Here is an 18,468-nt window from a genome sequence, read left to right on the forward strand (position 1 = left end):
ATCTCCTCACCAAAGTATTTTTGTTTGTAATCACTGTTATTGTGTCAAAAATCCAGTATCTTTTGATATTATTATGTCACCATCACGCTTACTATGTCAATTTATAATGCATATTCTTCTACTATATTTTTGACACTATTAACATTTACTGAATGTATTCTAAAATTGTCATGTCTATGTTGTAGTTCAACAAAAATTATGTAGATTTGAAATCTCATTTACTTTATCCAATTCCTTTAAACTTTCTTTTTCTGTCTCTTAGTCTTTTGCCAAAATATTTTTTTACTGTTCACTATTTTCCAATATTATGTCTTCCCATCACTTATTTCAGAACCTTCTTCTAAATGATCCTCCATTCGATTCCTATTTATCCTTACCTTTATCGTTACCCTGATCTTTTTCCTTATATCCTCTTTACCTTTTATCGGGACTGTTTCTCCTGTTTGTGTACTATTCTCACTTTTGTTTTCTTCATCCTTTTTCTTCAGATTACAAGACATCCATAAATGCCCAGTTTTGTTACAGTTACATTTCATTTCACACTTTTTTGCATCGTGATCCGTTTCCCCACACATATAACATTTCCTCTTATCTCAATTACTTATCAAATGATTGTCTTTTCCACAGGGGAAAAACACATTTTTGGTTGTCCCCTATATTTTACGACAACTGTGTTACCCTCTGCATTTATAATACTAGGGGATATGAACACGTTTTTCTTTTTTCCATTTTCAATTAAATATGAGAGTGCCATCCCCAAGTTCATAATCCTATGTCATCATATACTTTGCTAACATCCATAAACCTCCTTACAAAGTTTACTTAAATGTCTCTTTAAAGTCTCTTTTTCAACTTCAGTTCAAAATTGAACAATGCATCCTCTTTTTTGTTTCTCTGCATTAGGATTACATGGATTACAGTTCTTTTTCTTCTCATACATCCTCCAAAAAGTTTCCAGAACAAAACCAGTACCAGAAATAATGTCACAAAATGTCTCTTTATGAATAAGAGTCAAGGTTCTTACCTCCTCAATCTTCACTCTCAATGGGACCATTAAATTATCCCAAAAGTCATTGCTGTCCATTTCTTTTTCTTTCTTGTTCTGAATTCTTACCATAAATTTCATTTGATTGTTGACATTTCCTAACCTCCATTTATCTCTCATCACTTTCACTGCAGTTTCTTTAACAGTCTTGGCATATGATTTCTTTGTCTGTCAATCTCCTTTCAAAACAGCTTCTAATTGCATTTTGTCAATAATTCACCCCAAGAAACCTCTTGCCACTCTCCAGCTCACTCTCCATCAATAATTCATCCAAAATATCATTGTACAATGCATCCACCACTGTGCTGCACATTTGCTTCTGCTAAAATAAATTCTGCTAAAACAGCTCTTCAGAATCTGGTACAACTTCAGACACTGCACCAGCATTCTTCTCTGTGCTATCTGCCATCTTGGATTTCCTTGAGTGCTGTTCTCACAGCTGCCACTCCAAGTGCTTCAACAAAGTATTAGTTTAAGGGTGTGCACACTTATGCAACCAGTTTATTGTACATTTTTTATATTTTTCCCCTAATAGATTCGTTTGTTTTTCAATTGACTTGTAGAGCTTATAGGTCACATTAAAGGTGTGAAAAGTTTTGAAATTATTTTTTGTAGTCTCATTTTTTTATATCACAAAAGCCTGGTATTTTGACAGGAGTGTGTACACTTTTTATATCCACTGTATGCAGTCTACTTTACATAGTCGACTTTTCACAAAGTCGACTTTCATATGGCCAAGACCATATGATCGACTTTTGAAAAGCCAACCATGGGGAACCGCTATCTCCGTACAGTACGGAATGGGAAAATTTCCCTCTTCTGTACTGTAGTGCAATCTCGGATTTGGTATATTTAAGTTATGGGGGTGTGTGGGGGGTGGAGCCCCCCATGGGGGGTGCAGGGGTGCTTTCCCCCCTAACAGTTTTAAGGTAAGTGTTCATTGTGTTTATTTTACATGGTCGGCTTTCTGAAAGTCGATCATGTGGTCTCGGCCATATGAAAGTCGACTTTGTGAAAAGTCAACCATGTAAAGTAGACCCTACTGTATGTAGGCTTAGGCATGGGTGATTAAACATTTTCTGGCTGCCTTTTTCTCAATATTTTCTTTCTTTCTTTCTTTCTTTAGTGCTGTTCTTATTTACTTATTTATTTCTTATTTATCCACCAAGCTCTCCTATCATCTTCTTCACCTTCCTCCCCATCTTTCCAACCAAAGCATCCACTCAAAATGTACTGTTCTATACTGGAAACAGATATAGCATTATCAAGTATATCTTTGTCTGTTTTTATTTCAGATTATGCTTTTTATATAATCTATGATTTGTCAGCCTTGTGATGTGTAACCTTATATAGCTACTCCATTCTATAATTCCTGGGAATCTCAATGTTCTCCTGCAACCTGCTGCTTATAAGGTCTGGGATAATGTTAATTTGTTTTTATTTGCTTGTGCACTCTGCTAAACCATTATATGCAACTTGTCTTGACTGTTACTTTTATTGTGACATTATATTCTTTTGTATATTGGCTTCCGTGGAGATTTTCTTCCAGATTTGCACTGAAAATAAGCCTTGTGTTCAGGTGGATAATCAGGTCTACAACTCAAGCAAGCAAACAACAAAGCCCTTACAATTTATTTCCATAGCTCATAAAACCCTTATGTTGGGGTCCAGAAAGTCAACAGGTAAAATATGTGGGTTATCATTTATAAAAGTAGAGAAACAACATGTTCAAAGTCAACAGATATTGCACAGTAACTGATCAACATATTACTGAAGTGAAACTTCTGTATTAAGCATTGTCATTATCAGGTACTGTATTCATGCATATAATGTTTACAGAGCCTTGTGAAAGGTACTGCACTATAATATACATTAAATAACATTGTAAAAGGTCATAAACATAGGAATTTACAGGACATACTTCTCATGATTTCGGCAACATATGTTGCCCATGAAAACTTGAATTTGTTCTAATACAAAATACATTCAATACAAAAGCATATTAGAGTTACCTGACCTCTTCACACATGCTTCTATCATATCACAAGCCATTAGTTTGAGCCTTTGCTCCAAATGCTGGGAAAATTCTGGTTCTGGCCAGTGCAAGTCATAAACAAATATTTGTAAGGCATCCAGTTTCCAAAAGAGATCTTCAGATGATGCTGATCCATTGCTAAATCAGTTAAAAGAATGAAAAAAAAATGTTTTTACTTTTGCCTTAAGCTAGTTTGTATTCAAAATCTATGCTAATTGTAGGATGATTTAAAGCAAACTGGTATTAGACAATTTAGAACATCAAATACTGTCACACAAATTATTCAAGGAAAGTAATATACTAAGGTGTTAACCTGAAATATAAATCACAGTATAAAAGTTAGTGTTATAGTACTTTCTAGAGAAACATATACACTAGGTTTTGATCTAAAATTAAATCAATTTTGTGGATTGGTGAATGCGATAAAATATTTTTGGAGTGGTTTCAAATCTTACAAAAAACAATAGGACAGTTTTGTAATTTCTAAATATTAAATAAATGCAGTAAGTGTGGTGCAGGTGTTTAAAACTCTGTTGTTATTCACAGAACCACTAGCAGGTCTTTGATTTGATTTCCTGAGTATCATTTGCCTACTGTGTGATTCAAAGTAAGTTACCTCAACAGAAATTTCTCTAGCCCTCAACAAAAAGAGGATTGTGTGTCTTGAGAGTTTACTTAGTTAAATTTTTCCCTATAAATCAATGGCATAAGCATTATATGTGGATACAGGTTTCACCACAATTTAGTGAAGTCAGGAGTGGTGAATACTGCTTTCTCCATGTCAGTATAATTACAACTAGACAAACAATATTACAGACCTGTTTAAGAAACAAGAGAATTGTAATTTTTTAAATAAAAAAAAAGAACGGTTAAAAGCAGTCAAAACAATATACCTAAGTAACTCTGAATTTCCATTGAAGAGGTCATTGCAGATACACATATTGGATTTTCTCCACTGGGATACCAATATAGAAAACCATAAACCTGCATATTAGATTTAATTAACATATTGGATAAGACAGCCCACAAAATATTAATAAATAGGTAAGCCAACCAGTCTGTTATAATGCTGCTGGATGGATAAACGATTGACATAACAACAGTAAGCACACAAGTATATCAAAATAAGAATAGAAAGAATGTAGGGTGTCACTTGGACCAATACTGAATTGAGACCATGAATTTAGTCAAATGGCACATTGGTCAATGTCTATTTAGTCGACAAAATTTGGTTGACAGATACACAAGATCATACAATACTCATGGTTGTGGAATATGACCTTTCCCCAATATTCTGCTATTCATGAAATTGTGTGTGTGTGTGTGTATATATATATATATATATATATATATATATATATATATATATATATATATATATATTTGCAGGGGGTCTGGCAGTCATAAGGCTTGCCCCCTGCAAAAAAAAGAAGAAAACATTTTTTTTGTCTTTTTTTTTATTTAGATTTTGCATGCAGCTAGGTTATAGCTCAGTGCATCCTTGGTAGAGTGCTGAAGTTTGAGTTACTGACATTTTGTAGTTGATAGTTTGAGTGTCAACATCATTGTTTTTTAATCTTTTTCAGTAGACCTACATCTATCTATCCATCTCTCTCTACAGATAGACAGATTCACAGGTTCATAGGTAAATACCAGGCTAACCACCACTAAGGCCGTTTTAGGCCTAGCCATGCACTCTTAAAAAGTGTAAGCAGGGGCTGGGGAAATGAACCATTTACAGGCTGCCTGTGTCCATTAGAGACATAGGTGCCAAATCATGGATGAATTTCCTGTTCCCCATCAAATTTTCCAAGTTATACTTGACTTGAGTTAGGGAGGAACTCTTCTTCACATGGATAGGGAGTTTGTTCCAGAAAAGGGATAGTCTCTGGTATACATACCCGTCTCCCCTGCAGGCCCTATTTATATCACAGACAAGGTTTAAGTCTTTAAACTGGGTAATCTGAAGTAGTTAACTTCATTTGATCAGCAACCTGTGGGTATTGGATCCGTCCTGGATCCGAGCCGACAGCTTACCAAGCTAGAGATCTGAGCTCCAAGCTCCTCCCTTACCCATAATACCCTGCTACCTCCCACCAGTCCTCAGATCTCATTTGCCATGGCTTCTATAAGCACAAGTCACGAGCTCTTGGCTATTAGGTAAGAGAAAGTGTAGGAATTACTCTATCTTTTCACCTTAAATTGCAGTTTAAGTGTGTGTGCGTTTTAGATCCCTTGGGTAGTTTAATTTAGTTTAAATTAGTTAGCTGAGTTTAGTTTAATTTTAGTGCATTCCCCTTCCCCTTATCTGTGTGTTAGGGAGTGTGCTTGTGTTGGTCATGGCCGAAGTCCCTAAGGTCATTTTTTCCAAATGCTCTGAGTGTGGTCATAAGCTGTCCCCAGCCGATGGCCACACTCAGTGCGTTCTTTGCCTGGGGGTTGCACATTTAACATCAGGCTGCCAGATTTATGATGGCTTTAACCCCCGGGCTCTGAGAGACAGGAGGAGCAAGTTAATCCTAGTGGGTCTCATACCCGCGGATTCTACTTCTTCCTCCTCTCCCTCAGTGGCACCAGTCATGGCTGTGGCTGTTCAGCCATCAGTTCCTCCACCCTGGCCGGGACTCAACCTCCCACTATAGCCCAGGGAGAGAGGGACTCTGCTAAAAAAGAGAAGAGGCATAGAGAGAGGGAGAAAGAGAGAGACAGAGGAAAGGTGTAAGAGTCACAAGCGGTGGGCCAACTGAGCCCCTTCGGCCCCACCAGCTAAGCAGCTCTGTTCCCCCTTGAAGGTCCCCAGGTCCTCCCCCCCTGGGCTCCATTCCCCACATTTCTCTCCGGAGCCAGAGGAGGAGTCCCAGTCACCTTCGAGGTCGTCCAGGCGGCCTTCCCTGCCAGCTTCGGCGACCTCTTCTAGGTCTATGAGGAGTCTTTCCGACGCAGACATGGACCGGATGGTGCGTCGCTTCCTTCAGGTCTAGATGCAGATGGGAGTGTTCTTGCCCTCCCCACTCTGGGTCCATGGTGGCCGAGGACACATGAACTTTCTCAGCTCGCATGGCCACTCTAAAATCGATATCCAACACTTCTATGCAGCTTTTCTCCCATGCCACGGAGGGGGCGGCTAGAGCAAGCAGAGCAGGTATCGCCTTATGGCATCATGCCTGGCTCCGACTTTGCAGAACCCTTCAAGGCATCCTTCACGAATGCTCCCTTTGACAGTTCTACGCTGTTTGGCAAGACCATCAGCGATACGCTGCTCCAGAGCGAGAAAGACGGGAAGATGCTGTCTGCCATTGGAATCCGCTTCTCGGCTCCTCAAAGGTCCTTTTCCAGGAACCAGAGAGGACAAAAGAAGATGTGGTTCCAGAATTCTCAGCAGTCCCATCCTGCTCCAGACCCTTCGTCCTTCAGAGGCAGGGGAGGACAAGGTGGACGCCAGCCCAGAGGCAGAGGGGAGCCAAAGAATTTCGGGTCGAGGGAACCTTTCTCTGACCGACCTGCACAGCAACCCTGAGGGGTTGCCTGACTGCTCCTCTCTGGAGGCAGTCAGGGAGCATTTTTCAGAACATCTAGCAGATTGGGAGTCCATCACTACAGATCGCTGGGTGCTCTGAATAATATCCAGAGGTTACTCTATCCCCTTCATAAATCTTCCCCCTTGGTTGAGGCACCTCCCCGATGTTCCACCCAGTCAGGGGGAGGTGGTGGCTTCAGGAATAAAGGAGCTGCTAAGGAAAAAAAGCCATCCAGCGCATCCCCCCAAGACAGTCCGGGTCGGGCAATTACTCCAGGTTCTTTTTGGTGCCAAAAAAGAAGGGGGGACTTAAGACCAATTCTCGACCTGTCAACTTTGAACCTGTTCATTGCCAAGGAGAAATTCCGGATGGTCACTCTTCAATCTATTCTCCCTCTCCTGCAGGAGAACGACTGGATGTGCTCCATAGACCTCAAGGATGCGTACTACCACATTCTCATGGACAGGCGATCCAGGAGGTTTCTCCGCTGTCGACTGGGGGCCAGTCATTATCAGTTCAGGGTCCTCCCTTTTGGCCTCACCACAGCCCCCAGGGTGTTCACCAAGGTCATGGCAGTTGTAGCGGCCCACTTGAGACTTCAGGAAATACAGGTCTTTCCGTACCTGGATGACTGGCCCCTCACCGTCCAAACCAGGCATCTACTATGCTCAGCCAGGGATTGCTTCCTACTTTTGGCCCGTCAGTTGGGGATCATGATAAATTACAAAAAATCATCCCTTCACCCTGTTCAGGTCCTGGATTTCATAGAGGCCACAATAGACACACTTCAGTCCAAGGCCTTTTTGACAGCAGACAGGCTCCGCACCTTAACTCTCCACGTATTAGCATTTCTACAATCTCCGGCCCCACCAGCGGAATTAGTCCTGAGAGCCCTAGGGTCCATGGCAGCTGCTATCAACCTTTCACCAGTAGCCCGCTTGAACATGAGGGTTCTTCAATGGACCTTACAGGTCCAGTGGTCCATCCTTCGACATCCGCTGGACTCCCCGATTCCCCTCAGCAGAGTTTTCAGGGACTCGCTACTTTGGTGGCTCCATTCCCGAGAGCTTCGGGAAGGATGACCATTTTTGATGCCTCAACCCCAAGCCACGGTGTCCACAGATGCTTCTCGCCTGGGGTGGGGGGGCATTGCATGGGCAGAACTGTCCAAGGCATGTGGACTCCCAATAGACACCATTCTGCATATCAATGTTCTGGAGATGAGGGCAGTGCTTCTAGCATTGCAGGCTCTCCATGCCCTTCTTCCTCCAGGGACTATTGCAATTCAGACAGACAACATGTTGGTGGTCCAGTACATCAACAAATGGGGGGGACCAGGTCTTACCCTCTTTGTCGAGAGGCCATGAGAGTCTGGGAGTGGGCAATATCCCCCAACCATTTTCTGCTAGCAACACACATTCCGGGTCGGTCTGACATTCTAGCGGACAAGCTGAGTCGAACTATCCTCTCACCTTACGAGTGGTCTCTGAACCCCTTAGTAGCAAAACAGATCTTTCTCAGATGGGGTCAACCTTGCTGCGATCTCTTCGCATTGCCTTCGAACGCAAAGTGCAGCGAGTTTTTAGCTCTAATTCACCCGCTGGGGAAGAGCCCCAGAGATGCTCCAGTTCATGCTTGGCCATCCAGTCTTCTTTATGCTTATCCTCCTCTCCCGTTAATGATAAAATTCCTGCCGAAAGCTCGTCGGTTGGGGAGCAAGCTGATCCTCATAGCCTCATTCTGGCCTTGTCAAACATGGTTCCCATATCTACTGTCTCATCTTATAGCTCCTCCTTGGATCTTAGATCCCATTCCGGATCTGATTTCTCATCCTTCGGGACTGGAAACTCTGAATCTGGATTACCTCAAGCTCAGGGCTTGGTTGATCCAGTTCAGTTAGTGGCTAGGACTCCCGGTATCTTGTCTCCTGTTAAATCCATCCTGGTGGCGGCACATAAGCCTTCTACCAGGAAGGTCTACAACAGTAAATGGAAATGTTTTTCCATCTGGGCCCAACATAGGGATTTGGACCCTTTTCCAGCTCCCTTCCCAGCAGTACTTGAATTTCTATCTCACATTTTCCATCAATGGGCCAGTTCTTCTACTGTGAAGGTTCAGATGGCGGCCATTTCCCACTTCCACATCGGGGACAATCTTGGGCCCTTGGCTTCCACTAAGATCTGTAAGACTTTCTTAAAGGGCACCTTTCTTTTAAGACCTCCTGTCAAGAATGCAGTTCCTCCATGGGACCTAACCTTAGTTCTTCAGGCTCTAACTGGTCCACCTTTTGAGCCTGCAGCTTCTGTTGACTTAAAGTTCTTATCTTGGAAAACTGCCTTCTTAATTGCTATTACCTCAGCTAGAACTTCAGGCCCTTTGTACTAAACCCCTGTATCTGGTCTTCCATAAGGACAGGGTATCTCTCAGGACTAATCCTTCCTTCTTACCTAAAGTGGCTTCCGAGGCTAATATCAACCAATCCATTAATTTGCCTGTTTTCTTCCCTAACTATCAGAGCAAAGGGGAGTACAGACTGCATTCGTTAGATGTGCATAGACAATTGCGCTTTTACTTGCACAGGATGGCTGCCTCACGCAAGTCGGAGCAGCTTTTCATTTCGTTTGCTAAGCCATCCTTGGGTAAACCAGTTACGAAGGTGACTCTAGCTAGATGGATATCCCACTGCATCTTGCTTACGTACAAAATTTCTGGTCGGCCGGAGCCCTTGGGGGTTCATGCTCACTCTACCCGTTCTATGGCTACCTCTGCCACGTTTTGGTCAAGAGTTCCCTTGGATGACATCTGTTCTGCGGCCACTTGGGCTTCTTCTTATACCTTCATTTCCCATTATAAACTAGATCTGATATCCAGAGGGAGGGCAGCCTTTGGCTCTGCAGTGCTCCAGAATATTCTTTCTTGAGGACCTCCCAAGTTTTTTGGTAGCTGGGGACTCTGTCCCACAGGTTGCTGATCAAATGAAGTTAACTACTTCAGATAAAGAAGTTATGTACTCACCATAACATTCCATCTGAGTAGGTAACTTCATTTGTCAGCAACCGACCCCCCCCTTCCCCCTAACCTGTTTTTTCGTTACTTGAATGATAGAATGTTTTAGTTCTGTTATGCATCAGGTTAGGATATTCAGGTATTGTTTGTCTGGATGTTGTTTGATAATTGGGCAAACTCAATCTGAGGATTGGAGGGAGGTAGCAGGGTATTATGGGTAAGGGGGAAGAGCTTGGAGCTCAGATCTCTAGCTTGGTGAGCTGCTGGCTCGGATCCAGGATGTATCCGATACCCACAGGTTGCTGACAAATTAAGTTACCTACTCAGATGGAACATTATGGTGAGTACATAACTTCTTTATTCTGCCACTATTTATTGTGTGGATATGCAGGAGGTCCATCAGGCTATGGTTCGAAAATGCCTTCTATGCCAGGCATAGATCTCCCCTTAACAGCCTATAAAAAGCAGAATACAGGGATAGAGCTTTGAGGCAGTCTGCATTGGAGATGTTACTTACGCCCTGTATTCTTTTACCTAGGAACCTCTGTGTTGTTCCAGTTGTTGGAAGTGCCTGGTTAGATACATACCAAAGGGGGATTGTACTCAGTGATAGGTCTGATGCATGCTGAATATTGCTGAACAATGACCTCCTTGAACAAATATGCCATACCTTTGTTTATACATTGCACAACATAGAATGATTTCCTCACTACTGCAGACATGTGATGATCAAAGGTAAGATTACCATCTACGTGTGTCCCCAAGTCCCTGACTACTGGGTTGACTCTTAGTGGCATGTATTAATATGATAACTATGAGGGGTAGATGACTTCCCAAAGGATACTATTATGCATTTCTTGGCAGTTTTAGTCCATGGCTTTGATACAAGTTATTTTCCTGTTTCAACCTCTCCTGGAAAACATACGTTTTAGTGGAGTATTCTATGACTGCTCCTAATTTGAAACTATCTGCAAATCAGGTTAGCCAATGGCCTCTGGCACTGGCATTAACTTCAGTGCCAAATTGGAGTGGTCCCAGGGCTAATACCTGTAGGATACCACTTGTGACTGACCTCTTTCTAGATGGGGACTCCCCGATTCTAACTTGTTTTGTCCTGTCTGTGAGCCAGCTTGCTATTAACTGTGCAACATAAACTCAAGAGGTTAAGTAGGAAGCCTTATCAACAATGCATGAGTGAGTTATTGTGTCAAAGCCTTGGCCAGGACAAGGCAGGTAGTATGAACCATTCCGTCATCATCCATTTTTTTGGTGACCTTCTCAAAGAAGTCCACCAGGTTGAGTAGCCATGACCTGCTTTTGATGAAACCAAACTGAGTTTTCATTTTCCATGATAATTCTTTCCATGGCTTTGCATAAAAGATCATTGAGACTTATGGGTTTGTGCTTGATCTTTCTTTGTGCAAAGAAGGGTGACTATTGCTGTTTTCCATTTGTGAGGCATGACGCCTGTTTGGAGGCAACAGTTAAATTGCAGTTCCAGAGGGCCTGATAGGGCCATGCTTCATGCCATTTAGAAGGCATCCTGGGATACTTTCTGCACCCACCGATGCAGTGTTTTTGGCCTTAAAGAGAGCACTGAGGACCAGTTCCCTAGTGATAATGGGGGGAGGGTGGTTATATTTGATGGTAACTCCTGAGTGGAGTTTGAGGGGGAGAGATGGGTAAAGTTAAAGCTGAATTTGCCTGCCAGTAGGTTTTCTATATCTTCGGGCACAGTACAGGTGGCTCTATTAACAATGAGCTCTGCACACAGTTGAGTACTGCTTGTGAGGTTGCAGAAATAGGTAAAGAATCCCTTGTAGTTGTCCTTGGACTGGAAGGCCAGATTTACCTCAAATTTGACTTCGAATGACTTTATTTGTCCTTTAAGTTGTTTGTGAATGAACAATCACAAAGCAGATATATCTACAACATTGATGTAAAAACAATGAAATGGAAGTGGGCCACCCCCCGTGCATCCCCATTTCCTGATAATTACATGTACAAACTATGAGACTGGACAATATTCTCTCACCCAGGAATTGTTGAACTTTTGCACATGTTGACCATCTGTTTCTTTCTATCAAATATTGTTGGCCAAACAGAAATCGACTTTTTGATTGTCCAGTCACAAATAATATATCTACAGCCACATATATATATATATATATATATATATATATATATATATATATATATATATATATATATATATATATATATATATATATATTTTTTTTTTTTGATATAGATCTATCTATCCATAGACAGACTTACACAGTCCCACACAAACATATACATATATCTATAGCATATTGACCCCCGACATAGGTGGCTGTATATTCTTGGTCCATTGTGGAGTTTACCTGGATGAACAAATTTTGTTATATAATTGGTGAACATTTGTCTTTCTGAAGTCTGTAAAGAGAATGGTGTTGGTTATTTGAGGGTTGGATGTTCTGAGGGAAAAGTTAAGTGGTTGGTGGTCCACCTGGACTAACAATGGATGAAGGTGGGGCACAGAACATGCTGGAGTTGAGCTTATGGGAACTAGGCCCAAAATATTTCCACCCATAGAGGGATTATGGACAATTTGATCCAGGGAGAAATGTTGCATGTACCCTATGTTAGAAGTTTAGGCTCTTTAATCTACAGAAGGATAGTTAAAGTCATCAAGAATTAAGTATCCATTCCTTGTAGGAGTATTTTCAAGGAATGCCTGAGTATTTTCATCATCCTTTGGAACCATAGAAGGGGAGCAATAACAAACTAGGAGCTATAATTAAACAGTTAAGTAAACCAGATATTTAAACTCATGACGTTTAATTACAATTCATAGTCATTGCTAAGACATCCAATGTTCACACAAAAAAATCAACTAACTCTTACAAAATGACTTCATGCTACAGCAGAATTGGATGCAAACCAACAAAAACAACAAATACTCAGTTATGTTTTTTGGTAGAAATAAATGATTAGCTAATACCCAACCTCTCCAGATCCTTGACCGCCATAACATTCCATTACTTTTTTGTGACAAATCAAGAATATCTAAGACAGCTACAAAATCGAATACTTTCATTCACCCTGCACATTCAAACCCAGATTAACAAGGTACCATCTCAGCTCAAAGTGGCATATACGATTTTCTGATATCTTGACAATCAAAGGCAGACAAGCTATAGCCATCGGTGCACTACTCCATAAACTGGAATAAGTTTTCCCCCTTATTAGACTACATGTTACAATAAATATATCACTACTCCAAAAAAGAAAAAAAAAATTCTGTGTTTTATACATCATAGCCCATGTTGGGAACATCACTGTCTAAATTAAAAAAAATAACCAGATTAGCTCCCTGTTCACCAAACAGCCTATTTAACAACTAAAGATACTTATTTTTTTAATTATTAAATGTTAACTACTGCCCACCCTCATAAATCTCTTATTTTACAGGACTCAGTCTTACTTCCTCAGAAACGTTAACAAAAAACGAATTTTCAGACCTCCAGCTCCTGCGTAAAGATTTTTCACTCCAATTGCACTAGAACATTGGAACACAATCCTAAAACCATCAAGGCAGCTACCTCCCTCAAAGGTGTTAAGACAGCTCTAAAATACACCATTGAATTATTCCAGTACCATTGTTTTGACAGTCATGCATAAATGTGCAGGCACTGTACCAACACTTTTCAGAGGTTTCTGACTTATGTACTGTAGTGTCCCTTTCCTCCTTATGTGCCCCACTGAAGTGGTTATAAACAACACAAACCAATGAAATGGACTTTGTGCCTCAATGAGTCAGTTAGGCAGGCACAACACGTAGGAGTGTTGACAACAATGTAGTGCTCTGCACACTTGTGATTTAAGGCTGTAAGGAGTACGTTAATCTGGATCCAGCTTCATACCTCAGTACATATACTGCAGCATACCACCTCCTCTACTGCAGAAGGAACACCATCCTCCTCCTTCATCCAGAATTCTTGACAATCTGGGTGGGAGGTAGACTGATATACCTGTGGTGATGTTGATATGCTCTAGCCCCCTCTTACCCAATACTAGCCCTCTGGGATCTACTGGATCTGTTTATGTTTATGCAGTACATACGTCATGGTCATATGATGAAATGCAAATTAGATGAATAACCAGCATGAACCTCTCATTTTGACTAATATAAAACAGAATGTGAGCAGGCAGTCCTACACAGTATTTTCTGGTCTATGTAATATCATGACCAGAAAGTTGAGAAAGGACGAGGAAAGTGGAATGGGAACCTATTCCTAAAAAATCAGCACAACCTGCCAGCATTAGAGGGGAAGTAGGGGGTGAACAGGAAAAATGTATTTATTCACCAGGGAAATGACATAGAGGAAGATTGTCATGAAAATCTACATACATTGCTACCAGGGATATCAACTGAGGTTGGGAGGACAGTGCAGCATGTTTTACGTTACTCTCTGGCCAAAATGCGAAGTATGAGGAAGGTATTACCTTTTTATTACTCTGCTCCCAAATAATGACAAATGGAGATGGAAAGAAGGCAATACATCATCCATTATATTTAAAAATGACCCCACAATGACAGTAGGAGGCAATATGTATACATAAAGGGGAAGATGGTCTTTAGTTGCATTTAAGCACATTTGTGAAACAATACCAAGGCGGAGGCATATGTTCTTCACACATAAATTAATACAGTGACAGCAATGGGTGAGGTGTGTGTGTGTGTGTGTGTGTGTGTGTGTGTGTGTGTATGTACGCACATGCGTGTACAATATTTCTGTAAAAGTGTAATGACAGGACTAACTATGCATACTGGATTTAGGAAATACGGCAGAGATGTCCACTACACAACCACTGCAATGGTTAATTTATTAACAGCCTAGTCCTTGGTACATGCAGATATATAGTACAGCTTTCTGCAGCATGACAAACATGTCTTAACACATCCCCACGAATGCATTTAAAGACTCCATCAATATTTATGTGAATTACATGCACTCGTTTTTAATATTTTTAAGTCTAGTTCCAGCAAATGTTGCCATTCTCTTCTGAACAGTCATGTGAGATGACAAACTACAACATAAAGTAAACTATCAGTTAACTGGCACCCACGTGGATTGGTAGATGCCAGATAAGTGTAGTTTCTGGTTGCTTGAGAGTAACTATTAAGACAGACCTGACAAGTACTGTACCCTATACTATACCATACCATAAACACTGTACTGATTTGATTTTAATATTGAAATACAGTAATTAAAAGCCTGGCTGGAGTAATATTATTTTAAACTTATATTTCCGCTAAAAAGTGTGGCATGTGGAATGGTTTTCAGTGGCACACTGAGTGGATTGGAATTGAATGAATTAAAGAGAGAGAGAGAGTGACTGTAGAAGCGACTGTGAGTGAGAAATTGGAGAGATGTATGAAAGCTGAAGAGACTGCGACTGAAAGATCAGAGAGAGAAACAGTGAGTGAATGCATGTATGAAAGTAGAAGCAAAAATGTGTGAGAGATCAGAGAAATGTATGAAAGCTGAAGAGAGTGTGCATGAGAGATTGGAGAGAGAAAGAGTGAGTGAATGCATGCATGAAAGCTGAAGAGACTGTGTGTGTGTGTGTGTGTGTGTGTGTGTGTGTGTGTGTGTGTGTGTGTGCGTGTGTGAGATCAGAGAGAATGTGCAATCTGATGCAAACTGAATATGAGATTTGACTTGTTTGGTTTGACTTGTTCTCAGGTTGGGGAGAGAGGGAATTTATTTGCATCTTTCTTTTTAAAACTCTAAAAATGTAAGGTATTTTTCTGCGGGGGGAATACAGAAAGTGCAATACATGAAAAAACAGATTGTTCACACTATACTGTATTTCTTCCATTTTCTTCTTGCTGCTTGGGTTTCAGTTAACTGAGAGTTTACTGTAGTCCGGGAGGTTCATTAACAGGTGACCCAGCAGAGCTAAACAGGTGAGTTGTTGAACATTCACAATGACAACATCATAGAATAAAAGGTAGGTTAAACAGGTGAGTCTTTGAATATTCACAGTGACATCATCATAGACAAAGAGGTGGGTTAAACAGGTTAGTCGTTAAATATTCATAGTGACAAAATCATTGATTGGGATGTGGGTTAAACAGGTGCAGCACCGAATATTCATAGTGACATTATCACACACTGGGAGGTGGGTTAAACAGGTGAGTCATCAAATATTCAAAGTGATGTAGAGAGAGAGAGACTGACTTTAAGATGAGTCCTTTTTCCTCTGTCTCACTAAGAATGAAACACATTACTACAACTACATGCACTGATATAATTTTAGTATTAGATTATGAGTCGAGAAGAGCAAACTCATTAACCCAGACTATAGAATAATAACTTGCATATGAACTTCTATACCTCCATAATTAAATACACCATTCTATGTTGCCACTATCTGCTCCATAATGTTTTCCTCCATCAAATGGGCTTATTATACAAATAACGTAGCAATTTTGTTATACTGAAAATTAGACTGTGAGTTCCAGAATTTGAAGATATCAAAATGCAATGCATTTAAAACAGAAGTCACACACATTGAGGCAGACAAAGTTCACTAAAGATCTTACAAATCATCTTCTGAGGTTTCTAATTTTAGCATATCCTTCCATTTGTACAGTGCCAGTTACATATTCTTTAACACTGCAGAGTTAACTAGCTGGTCCCGTTAACTTCTAAACTGCTGTCTAATTAAAAAAAAAAAAAAAAAAAAAAAAAAAACAGCCACAAATACAGATGTTCATTATGGTTCTGTAAGCTTCACCCTAAACTCTAATCAAGTATCAGAGTGAAGAAACAAAACAGATTATATACTACATGGCTAATAATAAGAAAAACATAACAGTGCAACTGGAAAAAAATCCTTAATCCATTAATTTTTAATACTATGAACGATACTGAAGTAAATGCACTGCTGTTAATGTTATTACTTTTAGAACTACTTTGAAAAACAAATATCACTGTAAGACAATATAAATTAATTAAATAAAATGTTGTGGAGGTGAAGAAAAACAGTAATTATTCTGTAACATAGCTCTCTCTTTGACTAATTAGCTTTACACTTCTCTTTCCTCTAGTTCCCTTTGTTTATCCCAACATGCCAAGTATTCACAGAGCTCTTTATGTCTAGTCAATTCTGTCCCAAATGACAATTTCCTAAAAGACCAATTGCTTCCAAACACACAGCTTGGCAAAAGCAACATTACCCTTTCTCCCTCTCAAACACTGAAAGAAGATGCTCCGAATGTATTGCTGAATACAGGACCACAAGGATTAAAGAACACAGCAATAACAGTATAACAGCAAAATAACAAAACTTGGTAAACAGGTTCATCACACAAAAAGCATACATAAACACTACACAAAACCACAAGAACCCTCGCTTCATTTTAATCTGGAAAAAAATAGATAATACTCTCTTTAATCAAGTAATATATGGAAAAAAGTAGAACCTGGGTAATTACTGTAGCACATTTATTTCTAAGTGTTTTATGATTTTACCACTGAAAATTTATTTGAATTTATTTGAATTCCATTACCAGCAGTTGATCCCCCCCAAAGAAGCAAGGAAAATAAACAAAGTAACAATAAAAATAAAAAAAAAAAAAAACAGAAGGAATATTTGATAATTCAGGAATTGTAAATACTTTCAAGTTGTGTAAGGTAAAATTATCAATTGCAAAGAGGTATTGTTTTCTAATTACTCTCATTTCAGAATATTTTGGAAGCATTCACAAAATATCAACCTTCTCTGTGAGTTTTATGACTTCCCTTCGCCTAGGATGATAAATGCATTAATTTGTTGAGTTAAATATATATATATACACACACACACACACACACACAGACACACACACACACACATACATACACACACTTTACTGTCATACACTGTAACACTGTAACCACAGTTCATATACATTCATAAGTCACAAAAACAAAGATCAAAATTTGACTTCCAACTTATTCTAAGACCAGATCACTCATCATGGGCCCTGTTGTTTTTAGATCTCTTGTGATGTGCTGCTAATTTCTAGTAGTGGTCAAGATTGACAATTGTAATGCTGTTCAGAAGGCGGTGTAATAAAGGCATAATTACAACAAATGGCAGCAAATTCTAAAACTCCTGTATAAAGTTGTAGCAGTTTTGCAGGGAGCTACATACACATGCATTCCCTGACATCAGTGGGTTGTGCTTCCCCACAGTCTCTATATTTATATATAAAATGAGGTTATTGCACATCAGAGTACTGGGGATATTCCCAAGATATAATAAACTCGAATGTACCTCAGCCCATGTCCTTTTGGGTTTATAGACTATTGTATACTATAGTCTGGCATTGTTGGTCATTACTCACTGTATTCCCTTCAGTTTAAATGTAGGTATTAACTTATCAGATAATTTATTACGCAGACACAAACACACACTTTTTGGCTCTTTACCGGGCATAGAATGTCCTGCCAAAATAGTTTCCCACAAGAAAGCAAAAACAATTAAATAAACATAGAGGCATCTTGAAGTAATTGTATGAGCCATAAGGCATTTACATCCAAATTTATATTCTTGGAAAAGAGTTTGGCGTAATGACAGAATGTGGGAACACAAAATACTGCTACTGTTAACTAAAGGCCAAGAACCTCTAGGTCAAGACACAATTGAGGAACAGTATTCGTTTTTACAAAGGCATAAAAGGGCAGTTAGCCTAGTTCTAATCTATGAACCTATGAACCTATTATAACAATGCTGAGTCCTACAATTGTTAACCTAAGGCTTGGGAAAAAAATGAAATGTGTTCTCACTGATCCCACATTTTGATGTGGTTCGTAATTTGTGCT

At 39.9% G+C, this 18,468-nt stretch overlaps 1 protein-coding gene across 1 annotated transcript in view; it reads right to left on the minus strand.

Annotated features, from left to right (window-relative positions):
- CADPS2 (calcium dependent secretion activator 2) overlaps positions 1-18,468 on the minus strand; it is a 5,163,308-nt gene that overhangs the window by 820,137 nt on the left and 4,324,703 nt on the right. The window contains exon 23 of the mRNA XM_044088753.1: positions 3,063-3,218. Coding sequence (XP_043944688.1) covers positions 3,063-3,218 — 156 coding nt within the window. The remainder of the gene's footprint in view (positions 1-3,062; positions 3,219-18,468) is intronic.

This window comes from Protopterus annectens, chromosome 11.part0, assembly GCF_019279795.1.
Source record: "Protopterus annectens isolate FY-2018-M chromosome 11.part0, PAN1.0, whole genome shotgun sequence".
Taxonomy (NCBI): domain Eukaryota; kingdom Metazoa; phylum Chordata; order Ceratodontiformes; family Protopteridae; genus Protopterus; species Protopterus annectens.